General features: G+C 36.4%; 1 protein-coding gene across 3 annotated transcripts in view; it reads right to left on the reverse strand.

The window, feature by feature from the left end:
• Positions 1-9,570: 9,570 nt before the first annotated feature.
• Positions 9,571-16,110, reverse strand: part of ZNF527 (zinc finger protein 527) — a 96,071-nt gene continuing 89,531 nt past the window's right edge. For all 3 annotated transcript variants that reach the window (XM_077133423.1, XM_077133422.1, XM_077133421.1), the window contains exon 5: positions 9,571-11,464. In XM_077133423.1, the coding sequence (XP_076989538.1) occupies positions 9,900-11,464 (1,565 nt within the window). In that variant the 3' untranslated portion in view covers positions 9,571-9,899. The remainder of the gene's footprint in view (positions 11,465-16,110) is intronic.

Raw genomic sequence — 16,110 nt, forward strand, 5'->3', positions numbered from 1 at the left:
GGTATATACATATATAGAATATTATGCAGCTGTAAGACAGAATAAAGTTATGAAGTATGTAACAACATGGATGGACCTTAAAGATATTATGCTGACTGAGATTTGCCAGAAACATAAGGACAATTACTGCATGCTCTCACTGATATGAACTAACATTACTGAATTAACTTAGGTAATTTCAGTTAAGAACAGAGGTCATCAGGAGAGAGAGATAGGGTAGATATTGGGTAATTGGAAATGAAGGGATACAGATTGTGCAACGGGACTGATTTAAAAGTTCAGAAATGGATAGCACAATACTACCTAACTGTAATACAATAATGTTAGAACTGAATGAAGCTGAATGTGAGAGTGATAGAGGGAAGAGGGCTGGGGGCATAAATGAAATCAGAAAGAAAGATAGACAATAAAGATTGAGATGGTATAATCTAGGAATGCCTAGAGTGTATAATGATAGTGACTAAATGTGCAAATTTAAAAATGTTTTACAGGAGGAAGAACAAAAGAATGTCAATAATTTAGGCTGTTGAAAATAGGTGGTAATTAATATTTAAAAATTTTAACTTATGTGTGAAACTAAAGCAAAAAAAATACTTATTTTGGTACAAATTTATATTTTGACTAGTGCATTTCCTAATATGACTTATGTGGACAGCTTAATTGAATACCATAAGTACATGGAAACTTAAGTAGGCCATGAGATTTTGTAGGCTTGTCCAGAGCAATGCCTCAATAAATCCCAGAAGGATTTGAACAGTGAATAAAAAGTATTTGCAAAGTCCCCTTGGGGGAATGGTGAGAAAGGGGGAAAATTCAATTTCCCATAGTGGAGAATTCTTGATATTCTCACAAGCAGTGGGGACAACCAAAGCAATAGGCAGAGTCCCCGATCTTGGGGTTTCTTCATATGAAACTTAACCCCACAAAGGATAGGCTAGCCTACTTCAAATTAGGAGTAAGAATCACCCCCAAGTGAACCTATACTGTTGCTCAGATGTGGCCTCTCTCTCTCAGCCAACATGACAAGCAAGCTCACTGACCTACCCCTCTCTACGTGGGACATGACTCTCAGGGGTGTGGACCTTCCTGGCAATGTGGAATGGAAATCCTAGAATGAGCTGGGACTCAGCACCAAGGGACTGAGAAAACTTCTTGACCAAAAGCGGGAAGAGAGAAATGAGACAAAATAAAGTGTCAATGGCTGAGACATCCCAAATAGGGTCAAGATGTTATTCTGGAGGTTATTTTTATGCATTAAATAGATATAACCTTTTTAGTTAAGGTGTAACAGAGAGGCTGAAGGGAACTGCCTGAAAATGTAGAGCTGTGTTCCAGTAGCCGCGTTTCTTGAAGATGATAGTATAATGATATAGCTTTGACAATGTGACTGTGTGATTGTGAAAAAAATTGTGCTAAAAATAACCTAAAAGACAAGAATGGAGTGGGAGGAAAACCTTGTGTCTGATGCTTCTTTTATCTACCTTATGGACAGATGAGTAAGACATATGGATTTAAAATAAATAATAGGGAAAAAATGTTAAATTAAATTTAGTAGCTTGAAAATGCTAGTGATCAATGAAAGGGAGGGGTAAGGGGTATGGTATTATGAATTTTTTTCTATTTTCTTTTTATTTCATGATGATGAATATCCAACTATGTGATTAAAAAAAGAAGAAAAAAGAATGTTCATATTGTATGTTGACTGGTTTTATTAATAAAAAATTAAAAAATAATAAAACCTATAATTCACCTAAAAATGATGTCAATTCTAGCAATACCAATCAATATTTCAACAACCTATCTTGAAGACTTGGAACAGCTAGTTATAAACATTATTTGGAAGTGAAAGAGACCTCAAATTGCTAAAAATAACCTAAAAGAGAAGAATGGAGTGGGAGGAAAACTTTGTGTCTGATGCTTCTTTTATCTACCTTATGGACAGACGAGTAAAACATATGGATTAAAAATAAATAAATATGGGGAACAAATGTTAAAATAAATCTAGTAGATTGAAATGCTAGTGATCAATGAAATGGAGGGGTAAGAGGTATGGTATGTATGAATTTTTTCTGTTTTCGTTTTATTTCTTTTTCTGAATTGATGCAAATGTTCTAAGAAATGACCATGATGATGAATATACAACTATGTGATGAAAAAAAGAATGTTCATATTGTATGTTGACTGGTTTTATTAATAACAATTTTAAAAAACAGCATGGTACTGGCATAGAGGCAGACATATTGATCAACAGAATCACACTGAGAGTTCAGAAATAGACCCTCACATCTATGGTCCACTGGTTTTTGACAAAGATGTTAAGTCCACTTAATTGGCACAGAACAGTCTCTTGAACAAATGGTGCTGGAGAAGTGGATATACATATGTGAAAGAATGAAAGAAGATCCCTATCTCATAATATATGAAAAAATTAACTCAAAAGGGAGCAAAATACCTAAATACAAGATGCAGGACCATAAAATGCCCAAAAGAAAATGTAAGGAAGCATCTTCAAAATCTTGTGTTGGGCAATAATTTCTTAGAGCTTACACGCAAAGCACAGCAATGAAAGAAAAACACTGATAAATGGAACCTCCTGAAAACTGAATACTTCTGTACTTCAAAGGACTTTGTCAAGAAGGTGAAAAGGCAGCCTATTCAATGGGAGAAAATATCTGGAAAACACACATCTGATAAAGTTTAACATCTAGAATATATAAAGAAATCCTACAACACAATAAAAGACAAACAGCCCACTTAAAAAATGGTCAGAAGACACGAATAGACATTTTGCCAAAGAGGAAATGCAAATGGCTAAAAAGCACATGAAAATATGTTCAACTTCACTAGTTATTAGAGAAATGCAAATGATTTCACACCTACTAGAATGAACACTTAAACAAACAGAAAATTACAAAGGTTGGAGAGGATGTGGAGAAATAGAAACACTTATTCACTGCTGGTGGGAATGTAAAATGATACAGCTGTGGTGGAAAACAGTTTGGCAGTCCTCAGGAAGCTATAGAACTGGCAATCTCATTACTAGGTGTATACCTAGAAGAATTGAAAGCAGGGATATGAACAGATATTTGCACACTGTTGTTCATAGTGGCGTTATTCACAATTGCCAAAAGATGGAAGCAACCCAAGTTTCCATCAAGTGATGAATGGATGAATAAAATATGGTATATACATATGATGGAAAATTATTCAGCTATAAGAAAGAATGAAGTTTTGGTGCTTGTTACAACATGGATGAACCTGGAGAACATTATGTTGAGTGAAATAAGCCAGACACAAAAGGACAAATGTGGTATGATTTCATTAATACGAATTAAATATAATGAGCTAACTCGTGAAATTATTACCTAGAATATAGGTTACTAGAAGATAGAATGAGACTATAAATGGAGAACTAATGCTCAATTTGTGCAGAAGTTTTAAATAAGGTTGATTGTAAATGTTTTGAAATTGATGGAGGCGGTGATACTACATCATCGTGTGTGTAAATAACAACCCTGAACAGTGTGTGTGATTGAGGTTCAAAAGGTAAATTTAGGGTCATGTATATCACTAGAAGGAAAGCTAGAGGATGAAATAAGGGACATAACCCAGTGAACCCTGTTGTGGATGATAGTGGTTATTAGTACAAATTCAAGAATGCTCTTCCATTAATTAGAACAAATGTATGTCATAACCACAAGGTGTTAACAAAAGGGTGGTATGTGGGGTAAAATGTACCTAATACAAACTATGGACTACAGTTAACAATTATATCTTAATGTTCTCTCATCAAATGTACAAAGGTAACATACCAAAGCTAAGTTTCAGTAATAGGGGGTTATAAAGGGAAGGGGTTTTTTCTTTTCACAGCTATGAAAATGTTCTAAAAAATTTATTATGGCAATGCAAGCATGGCTCTGTGATTTAATTGAATGTCACTGATTTTACACCTTGGATGGACTGTATGGTAGGTGAAGAAAAATGCATTGGAAAGAAGTAAGTTTGGGGTGTATACCAGTTTAAAATGGTTGTGTACCCCAGAAAAGCCAAGTTCTTTATTACTCATTCAATATTGCTAGGGGATGGGATCTTTTTTATTGTTTCCATGGACATATGATCCACCCAATTGTGGATGGGACCTTTTGATTAGATGGTTTCCATGAAGCTGTGCCTCCACACATTCAAGATGGGGTTGCTTACTGCAGCCCGTTAAGTGGGAGCATTTTAGAAAAAGCTTCAGTGCCGACAGAGCCACACAGCCAGAGACTTCTGAAGATGAAAGAAAATGCCCCTGGGAATGCCACTGAAGAGGCCTAGAGAGAAAGATGTTGCCATGTGGCTTCCCAGCTGACAGAGATGTCCAGAAGTCACTTGCCTTCCCAGCTTACTGAGGTGTTCTGGATAGCATCAGCCTTTCTTGAGTGAAGGTAACCCTTTGTTGATGCCTTAATTTGGATATTTTCACAGCCTTAGGACTGAAAACTTTTAACTTAATAAATTTTCCTGTTTAAAAACTGTTTTGTTTTTGGTATATTGCATTCCCACAGCTTTAGCAAACTAAAACAAATAGATATTAGACAAAGTAGATTTGGGAGCAAGGGATATTACAGGGACAAAGAATGTAAGTTCATAATAATAGGGGGATCAGTTATTCAAGAGAACATCATGATTCAATGTTCAATCCTGAGCATTTATTCACCTAATAAAAGCCTGAAAATACACAAAACAAAAGCCAATAGAACCAATAAGAGAAACAGAAAAACTCACAATGATAGCCAGGGTATTCAAAACCTCTCTCTCAGTGATTGATCAAACGAGTAGACAGAAATAGTAAACTTCACCAACACTATCAACCAAGTTTCCAGCCAACAAGATAATTGTACATGTAACATTTTCTAAGATAAAATGTATTCTAGGGCACAAAATCAGTCTAGAAAAATATAAAAGTATTCAAATAATACAAATATGTCCTCTGACCACAATGGAATTAAACTACAAATGTATAACAAACATATCTACAAAATCTCCAAATATGTGTAAATTAAATAACATATTCCTAAATAATCCTTGGTTTAGACTAGAAATCAAAAGAGGATTACATGTTTTTAAATAAATAAAAATGAAAACACAACATATTACAATTTGCAGGATGTACTTAAAGCAGTAATAATTGGGAAATTTATAGGACTAAAATGCCTCTGCTATAAAGAATACAGGTCCTAAATCAATGACTTCAGCTTCCCACCTTAAAAAATCAGAAAAAGAAAAAATTAAACACAAAGTAAGCAGAATTTAGGAAATAACAATCTAAGTAGGAATTAATGAAATAGAAAACAAAAAAGCAATAAAGAGAAAATCTATGAAACCAAAAGCTAGTGCTCAGAGAAGATCAGTAAAATAGATAAACCTCTTGCCAGGCTGATAATAGAAAGAGAGAGAGAGAACGGATATAGGAATAGATTATAAATTACCAACATCAGGAATGGAAAGGGTGACATCACTACAGATAATCCAGATTTTAATGGATAATAAGGGAATTTATGCCAATAAATTCAGTAACATAGGTGAAATGGAACAATTCCTTGAAAGACACAGACTATCAACACTCATACAAGATGAAATAGATAACCTGAATATATTTATATATATATGAGAGAGACTGAATTTGTAATTATAAGCCTTCCCACATATAGAATATAATTAAATCTAAGAAGGAATGAAGTTCTGAGACATGCTGCAATATGGAAGAAACTTGAAAACACGATGAGTGAAATAAGCAAGGCACGCTAAGGACAAATACTATATAATTTCACATATATGAAACATCTAGAAATAGAAAATCTATAGAGACAAAGTAGATTAGAGGTTACCAGGTGATGAAGGGAGGGGAGGGGGTGAGTTCTAGCTTGGAGGGCAAAATCTGAAAATACTTAAATTAATTAAAAAATGTTTACAAATGACTAAGGCTGAATAAGTTAAAATGAATTTTTCAAGTTTCTTAAGTAAAACAGCTGACATCCACACAAAATCTGTCTGACTCCAAAGCCCATGCGTGCCCCACAAAAGAGCAGATACTTTCACTGCTCTTCCTAGAAGGATATGAGGAATTGTCATGCAAATGCTTGAAGAAAGCAGACCAGGAAGGTGATTTCTTTACTTGTCATTGAAGTTCCCTTTCCTGCCTTCAACGAATTTACTTTCCTCCATCATTTTATCTATTGTCTCCCTCTCTTGAACTTGTGAATAAAGTAGAAAGCCTTAGTAGGATACAGCAACTTCATATATAACCTAAGCAGGAACTAGACATCAATAGGAAACCATGTTCTAAAAAGGAAATATGAAAAGAGGCCTAATTATAACAGCAGCAATTTTACCCTAAACTAATGAGTTAGTTCTAACATCCAAATGTAGTCTACTAAAAGGGACCATGACTCCATAAAAAAGAATAAACCACATGAAGTCTTGTACTGTGGTTGCTCAGGAAAATCTGTCTAAAATAACTTTAGGAAGAAAGAAAACCTTTTGTAGGAGGAAGAGAACAAGTAGAACTGTAATGCACCTGAAGAAGCTGACATTTCCATTGGATTCATTTACATCAATTTAGACAATTTTAAAGTATCATTAATTTTCAAATGGTAATTGTTTATACTAGATTAACTGTTGAAATAATGTTTCAAAAATCCTGAAACAAATTCAAGTTAAAAAGGATAATTAATGTATACTTCTTATTAAGGTGAGCTCTACTGTGAAGTTGGGCCATCTCTTTCTCCTGGGGAACCAAGAATTATGGAAAACTGAAAATATAGCATATACGGAAAATGCAATATTAATATAGACTTATTCTTAGCCTCTAAATCTAGCTAACAAGGCATTTTACTGAGAAAAAATATTTCCTTTCTTAAAGGGGAAATTCTTATTTCTGACTTCATATTATCTTTCAAATATATATTCTTGTTTTCTCCCTTCCTAAATTCCTTGGAAGATAGCGAACTTTATGACTTTGGGCAGAAAACATTCAGGATATGTCTGGATGTTATTATCATTCTATTATTATCAGAAAATAAGGATGCTTGAAAAGATGTCAAGGCCAGTGCTGAAAGGTCAAAGGAACTAGTCCCTACTGGCTAAGTTCTGACAATTTAAGCACCAAAAATATATACATTATAATTAGTTGAAAGTTGTTAAGACTGCAAAAGACTATGAATTCATAAGTCTCAAAAGACAAATGTTTTTAAAAAATACACAAATACATAGGCATAATAGAATGAATTTAGTAAGTACAAAGTGTAAATATATATGTGTGTGGATTTCCTTTACATTAGTTATATAAGACACACATATGTAATTGAGTGTGCCTGTGTGTGCACATATATAATGGGCAAAGGGACAAATGGATAGATAAGATCTAGACTGATAGGTAAGTAGATACATCCCTCATTTCTTACAGGTCTTCTCTCAAACGTTCAAAAGAGGCCCTCCCTGGCCACATAATCTAAAAATCTGGCAAAAAAACAAACAAAGCACTTTTATTGAACAAACACACATCTTCTGCTTAACTAATAATGAACAAAGGAAACACATATGACAAGCAAAATCTGCATTAACTGTACCAAGGCAGAAAGATGTGTTCAAGCATAACAGCTTTTAAAAAAGGAGTCCAAATCAACATTGATCACACCCAAAAATCAAGTGAAAAGGATTTCCATGTTGTGCTCTAAATGAATTAGTAAATGTCTTAAAGAATTAAATACACAAACTCAAACCATTATTTATTAGGACAGGAAATTTCTAGATGGTCCTACTAACTCGAAGATACTAAGAAAACTAAGTTTTCAATATTGCTAAACGATCAGGTCACTAAATCATAGTAAGACAATGGTTTGTATAAACAAAATTTGGTATCTCAATATGAAGGGAGATGTTAGATTGCAAAATATAAATAGCTTTGCTAAAGGCATGAGTATAAAAGATTATCAATGTTATAGGGAAGCTTAACTATAAAAACAGAATTGACCAGTGGCTTGGGTTTATGCCAACTTGGAGGAAGAAACCAGGTGCTATACCTCATTCAAGAAGCTTTCTGAAATATGTTATTAGAAAGTATTAAAATAGGTATTTCTATACATCCAGGAAATGTAAGAAAAATAGAGAAATGATGACATAACTAAGCTTATGATGCAAACATATTTTAGATACATAAATATTAAGTTTGGCAGTATAATCATTATATTTCTATTCAAAGTCTGAAGTATTGATAAATATCAGTTATACTGAACCTACCTTACGTTTTTGTAAAGGAAATTTGTTTTATCAAAATTTGAGAAAAGGGTTGGGCCACGGTGGCTCAGCAGGCACAGTCCTTGCCTGCCATGCCAGAGACCTGGGTTCGTTTCACAGTGCCTGCCCATGCAAAAAAAAAAATTGAGAAAAGTAATTTGCAGATTTTTATTAGTTTAAATTGACTTAAATAAATTATGTAAGTATTTGATATTGTTTTGCACCATGCACATATCTAAATCCTTCATTCTGTCCTAATTCATTTATTCTGATGCTTTTATAGATGCTATCTAGACAATGCCTAAGATTCTAACTGGTTTTAACTGTTCAACTAAGTTTCCATAATACCAAATCATACCCCACTATATCTATTCATATAATAGAGGCATATATTGTCTACATACCCTCACAGTTTTCATTACTCTGAAAAATGGCAATTATTTATTTTCTAAAAAGTTTAGGCTCCAACTTCCTTACTTTTACAATTAGTTGAAAATGGTTGAACCTTTCTGTCTGCCAGAAATGTCTTTGTCTGATAACTCTAGTTCCAAAGAAGTCATCTACAAATTTCTTAAATCAAGTTTTCAGACAACACATAAAAGAATACCTCATTTACAATTCTATCTTACTAGAGTCTGCTAGACAATATGTTCAAACTCTTACTGAAAGCAGAAAATAAGATAATTCCTTTAAAATGAAGAAAAGCCACTCATTAAACCGATGGATCCATTATTCTATGTTGCCATTTTCTTTAAAGTCCTATGGTAAGGTGCTACCTCAAATGATTTTAACTCCTTAAAGGAAAGCCTGTAAAGGATTTTTACTGGATCAGTTTTCAAAAATTTGTCCTTATTGTGAAAAGAACTAACAAATATGAAATTAATTTTTATCAATAAACATGCAATATCGTTTTGGCTTTATGAGGACATTCAACTCCCATGTACTTGTTATATCATAAGGTTTCTTTTCAGGATAAATAATTAGGTCATATAAAAAATTAAAGTTTTCTCATATGTACAGCAAACAGTCAAGACTCTAATTACAAGAGGCAAAAAAAATTCAATTCAAATTAAGCAAAAAAGGGGAATTTATTGGCTGATAAAAAGGTAAAGGATGGTGTAGACCTCAGTCATGATGGATCCAGCTCAAACATCATTATCAGGCTTTGGCTTCTCATTTCCATTTTCCTTTGTGTTGGTTTTGTTTCGGGGGAGGCTTTCTTCATGTGGTGGCAAAAAAAGGTACTGGTAAATTTTTAACCTCACTTAATCTTCAAAGTAAGCAATTCTAGAAGAAGAAAAGAACCCCACTCTTAGTGCCCATTAAATATCCCAAAGGACTCTTTTGCCTAGACAGACAAATTTACCAGACCCTTATTAGGTCTCCCTGATTAACAGCTTCATCAGAATCATACATAGTGGAGGTGGGTTAAGTCTCAAATGGGGTATAGAACAGATCAAAAAGTAACAGATGTCTACTACACAGGCTTTTCAAATAAGGGATGCTCATGGACTGAAGGCTTTTCCATATATAATACATTCATCAAATTACCAGCCAAATTCACTGATATTCAATAAGGACTGAGTGGTGATTAAATATTTTCTTTCCTATATTTGTTATAATCAGAGAGTTTCTCTGTTATGAATTCTCTGATGTTGTCTAAAGGCTGAGGCACAGCTAAAATTATTTCCACATTCATCACACTTATAGGGTTTTTCTCTAGCATGAATCCTCTGGTGTAGCCTAAGGGACAAGATCTGATGGAAAGCTTTCCCACATTCATTACATTCATAGGGTTTCTCTCCAGTGTGAATTCTCTGATGTTGATTAAGGTATGAGCCACAGCTGAACGCCTTCCCACATTTGTTACATTCATAAGGTTTCTCTCCTGCATGACTTCTCTTATGGTGAATTAAAACCAAAGCATCACTGAAAGCTTTTCCACATTTACTACACTCAAATGGTCTCTCTCCAGTATGAATTCTATGATGTCGATTAAGTTGGGAGTCAGTCCTAAAAAACTTCCCACATCTGATGCACTCATAGGGTTTTTCTCCAGTATGAATTCTCTGATGTTGATTAAGGTGTGAGCGGTAGCCAAAGGTCTTCCCACATTCATTACATCTGAAGGGTTTCTCTCCTGTATGAATTCTTTGATGAAGAGTAAGGGCTATGCGTCTGCTAAAGGCTTTTCCACATTGATTACATTTGTAAGGTTTTTCTCCAGTGTGAATTCTCTGATGTTGATTAAGGTGTGCACTTTGACGAAAGGCCTTGTTACATTCCTTACATTCATACGGTTTCTCTCCTGTGTGAATTCTCTGATGTTCAACAAGGAAGGCATAACGGCTAAAGGCCTTCCCACATTCACTGCATGTAAAAGGTTTCTCTCCAGTGTGGATTCTCTGATGTTGAACAAGATGTGCACTCTGTCTGAAAGCTTTGTTACATTCCTTACATTCATAAGGTTTCTCTCCAATATGAGTTCTCTGATGGTCAATGAGAAAGAAGTCATGGCTGAAAGTTTTTCCACAGTCATTGCATGTATATGATTTCTCTTCATTGTGAATTCTTTGAGGTTGAGTAAAGAATGTGTAACAGCTAAAAGCATCACTGCATTCATTGTATCCAAGGGGTAATTTTCCAAAATGAGCTGTTTGATGCTGAGTAATTAATGAATGGAAACTTAAGAGATCTGAAAAATCATTACTTTCATAAAGTTTCTCACCAGTAGGAATTCCTATATCTTTAGCAAGATGTCTACTTTGGTTGAAATCATCTTCGCATTCATTATCTATCAAAGATTTCTTCTCAGCATGGAGTCTTGTATGTTCAATTATAACTGAATTAGGGGGGGAAATTTTTTCATAAATATCAAATTTAGGTACTTGCTCTTCTGTGTGAATGCTCTGTTGTGTTAAAAGTGACTTTGGGTGGATGTCTCTCACAGAATTACTATATTCACTGTCTCTTTTCCCAGTAGAAATTTCCTTTAGAGTTGTCACTTGCCTCTCCTGATTTCCCTGATGTCTCTTAAATTCACGCTCATATTTCCAGACTTCTCTGAAACTGGAGCACTCAAGGCCATGAATTGTAAACCTTTCCATTACCATCTCCTGGGATATTTCTTCTTCATCATTGTACCATTTTGAAGACAATTCTTTGATTTCACACCAAGACTCCCAGTCTGAAAAATATCAAGAAAGCAAATGTCTCCTTTTTTTCCTTAGCTAGGAAGAAAGAAAACTGTTATAGAAGAAATTGTAGAATTTAACTCAGGGGAAGGAGGAAGGAATAGTACATGGTTATGATATTTCTCAAATATGGCGATATAATATGAACAAAATACAAAGAAAGCACAAAGAATGAAGACAGCTGATAGAGGAAGGTATATATATATATTGGTGATAGAAAGGAAGTAATAGAAAACAAGTAAAATTTAGGGAGGGCATCAAGATACAGATAAAGATAAATGCCAAGAAGATTAGGAATGGGGAATAGGTGATTAATCATAATTACAGTTACTCTCCACTATTTAAAGCCTCCAGGCCATCCCACACTACATTCATAAGACTGAAAGCTTCATGAGGGCAGGGATTAATGTTTATTGATTTTTTTCTTCTTACTGTTACATCTAGAGTCGAGAACAATGACAGCATTTTGTTGATTAATGCCAGATTAATCTTCTCCAAATATTTTTTTCACTAATAGCCCCCAAAAACTTTTAAGATTTTTTCAGAGTCCAGAGAAAAATTACTGTGTTTTCTTTTTTACTGAGTGTCTAGAAGACACTGGAGGGTACCTTTTCTCATCACTGAGAGAAAAATAATATCTACAGAGCAAAGACATGATACTTTAAGGAGAAGGTATTCACTAAGGTAAGGCAGAAAGAAAACTAATTTTTATGATTATCTCAAAAAGAAGAAAAGTGAGATAATCCTTTCCATGTTCATCCCACAATAATCAGCCAGTATTTCAATGTCTAATGAGAACCTTCTGTACCTCACACTTAGAGGAAAAAAGAAGTCTGAGAGACAGTTTCTTGTCCCTTTTCTTAACTCTAAAGATAAAGATAAAACAGTGATTCAGTATAGTATATAATTAAGGACTAGCTGATGTCATATAGACTATTAGTACAAAAAGTCAGGGAAAAAAGATCAAAACTCACTGGCTTAGTTAAGGAAGACGTCTTAGAGAACACGAACTTGGTTGTCAAGCCTATAATCAGGCTTCTAAATACAGTGATTATTTCAGTAACAGAGCCATGCTGATGTATGGATGTCCTTCGAGATTATTTTATAACTGCATAAATTAGCATTTTGGGGATACTGTATTCCCCATAACAGCTTTCAATCTGTTGAAAAATAAAGTTGCTTCCAATCCAGGTCAGTACAAAATTGAAAAGCAAAGAACAGATTGTGCACCTTTAAATTTCTTCCTTCCAATGCATACTTCACATAAGAAAAGCCTCCATTCCTGCCCCCTTCTATGTACAGCCATGTTTTTTCCTTACTTGGGTCCATAACTGATAGACTCTGTCCACTTGTCTTCAGTTAGGTCCATACTGTTCTCCGTTCTTTCTGTAGAAGCACAACTACTTCTTTTCTCTTACCATTCTCTTAGGATTTTCTGTCCAGTTTAATCAACCAGGACCTCTATATTCCTCTTATTAAGAATATGCTTTTTCTATACCTCAGGCAAATGACAACAGCTTTATATATTAACTAATGTAATTCAGAGTAAAAGAGGTCTGATAGGAGAAGAACACAGACATTCTCCAACATGGAGGTATTCTAAGGTCCTGGAAATACAACAACCTCCTATAAAAAAAGGATATCATACCTGTGGTCAATGAGAGGGAGAGGTGAGAGGTATGGTATGTATGAGTTTTTTCTTTCTTTCTTTTTTTTCTGGAGTGATGCAAATGTTCAAAATAAATGATCATGATGATGAATACATAACTATGGAATACATCATGTATGGAATATATGTGAGTGAAGAGTTTTTTAAAAATATTTTTTTAAAAAAAGGATTTTATGCAGGAGTTCCAGGAAGACAGTGGAATAGGATAGCTCAAGTTCAACCGTGCTCCAAGGAACAGCTAGAGAAATGACGGGAGGGCAACTGAGATGGCGATTCTAGGGTGTAAGTGACCTGGAATAATCTTCTGTATCATATACGGTGTTGCTGGCTGCAAAAGCGGAGGAACTGAGAAGCAGAGAACCAGAGACTGTCTGGCCAATGCAAACAGCCTAATGTGGAAGGCCAGAGCCCTCAGGAGTACACAGACGGGGAGACAGGGACTAGGGAGTAAGCCAAGCTATGTTCTTGAATGTGCTTCCCTATGCCCTGCCAACCCCTCACTTGCATACCCACCACACACTCCCACCCCAAGAGCACACCCACCTGCTCTAGCCCAACACACCTTATCCAACAAAACTGCAGACATGCTCTGCCCCTCCCAAACCCTACCTCTCAGTCCCTACCCCTTGCAGGTGGTCAACAGTGCATAAAGGCCGCTGGCACTTATCCCCATACCCAGGCTACACCCACCCCCAGCTCATACAGTCATGCAAACCCACCCTACCCCCCAGAGGTCCGCCCAGATGTACATCACTTTATGGCCCTGCCAGTCACACCCCCCAGTTCTGGGCAAGCATTGACCTGTGTGTGCAGCTGGGTCACATCGGCCCACAGCCCAGGTAGGTGCAACATTGACCCATGGTCCTGAGCTCTGCACATACGTTACACAGCACACACCACAGCTCCATCCCCCAGACCCACATTCTGGTAGAGCCACATCCTCCCCACCACTGGGAATCCACCTGCACAGGCACCGACTTAGCATTCCCAACCTACACCTATACCTGACCTGCAACCAGGTATCAGTGCGCTATTGTGCCCTGTCCTGTGCCTTTGTCCTGCTCCACATCATCCCTCAAATACAAAGTTTTAGATTATTGATGGAAAACAACTTCCACAGTAACCCAATCAAGATATTTAGATGCAGCAAAGACAAGGGAAGATCACTAACCATATCATGATACAAACAGATATAGCCCAGCCTAATGACCAAATTAAAACACCCAGGAGACACAGATTTGGCACAACTAATCAAAGATGTTCAAATAACTGTACTAAATAAAATGAATGGGAAGGATAATGACATAAAGGAAATGAAGAAGACACTGGAAGAGCATAAAAGAGGAATTTGAAAGAATAAATAGAAAAATTGCAGATATCACAGAGGTTAACAATGCCGTGGGCCAAATAAAAAACAAACCTGAGACGTGCAACAGCAGATTTGAAGAGGCAGAAGAAAGAATAAGCAAGGTAGATGACACAACAAATGATTCAAACACTCAAAACAGTAAATGGCAAAAACATGGGAAAAAAACAGGGGGCCAAGATGGCAGCTTAGTGAGGTGTGAGATTCAGTTTGTCCTCCAGAGCAGCTAAAATAGCCATGAACAGTACAGAACAACGGTTGGGGTGACGTTAGTGACCGGACACAGAGTATGCCAGTCTGGACACACTGGAGTGGCTGTGAGCCCACCCAGACCTGTGAGTTCCCCAAGCAGCGGCCTGCACCCCTCCTCCACAGGCTGCTTCCCAGCGGGATAAGAAAGAGACTTTACCAGCAGCAGGGGCTGAGCACAACCAAGCTTCAATTGTGGAATTAAGTAACAAATTCTGGCTACTAAAAATATGACCCCAGCTCATATTTTTCAGATGAACCTTCATTAAAACCTGAGGTTGCTGGTTTTTGCCCCGACACAGAGGGGGCAGGGCTATCAGAAAAAGAAAAAAAAAAACAAAACAGTGGTTTTTATAATCAGATAGCACACGATACTTGAAAGGGTCTGGGCCCTGAAGGAAAGGAGGGGGCACATAAGAACTGGAGATACACAAATCAATATAACAACTTAAGCTCTTGATGGGCAAACTTGAGAAACAGGGGTCCTGTTTGGAAAAGGATGTTTCTTTTTTGTGTTTCTACAGCCTGACTGCTCTGCAGATACAGCTACAGGGATTCTCAGGCTCCAACTGCCCTAGGCATAGGCAGAATTAAGCTTATTTGAGTGTTTGTCTAGAGCCTGTGCCTTCCCCAGGAGAGGGGTGGGGCCCAGCTCAGATGGTTTCCCTCCCTCAAGAAATTCAGACCTCAGGGTCTAGAAAAGTGAAGCTATTAAAGCCAGCCTACAACCTCTCCTCTATCTCAGCCATGCCCCCAGCAGGGAGAGTGCTGAAGTTAAAGGTACCAGTTCACCTTATGCTGGTGGGACTCACAGGAAGAAAAGCACCACATACTTGGAATGATAGGAAAAGTGCAGAGTCCAGAGGCTTCATAGGAAAGCCTTTCGGCCTGCTGGATCTCACCCTCAGGGAAAACTGATGCAGGTGACTCTTTTCTCCTGAGAGGCCAGTTTGGTCTGGGAAACTCTGGCTGCGGTCTATAATACCTAAGTAGACCCTCCTAAAGTGGGGGGCGGGGGGGGGGAAGGCACCATGCAGGCAGGACAAGAAGTAAGAAAACAAGAACAGAATATGTTAAACAAAACCTAAGCTAGAGGTCCAGAATAAGCTGAACTGAATGTCAAAGAACGGATAGACAACAAAGTAATCCAGCAAGAAAATCCTAGGTAAAAAAAAGTGAAAACAATCTCCAGAATAAACTAATTAAGATAATTAAATGCCTAGACATCAGCAAAAATAACAAATCATAGTAGGAAAATTGAAGATATGGCCCAAAGGAACAAACCAACAATTCAAATGAGATATTGGAGTTGAAACAATTAATTCAGAATGTTTGAACAGACATGGAAAACCTCA

Source organism: Tamandua tetradactyla, chromosome 16 (assembly GCF_023851605.1).
Source record: "Tamandua tetradactyla isolate mTamTet1 chromosome 16, mTamTet1.pri, whole genome shotgun sequence".
Lineage (NCBI taxonomy): Eukaryota > Metazoa > Chordata > Mammalia > Pilosa > Myrmecophagidae > Tamandua > Tamandua tetradactyla.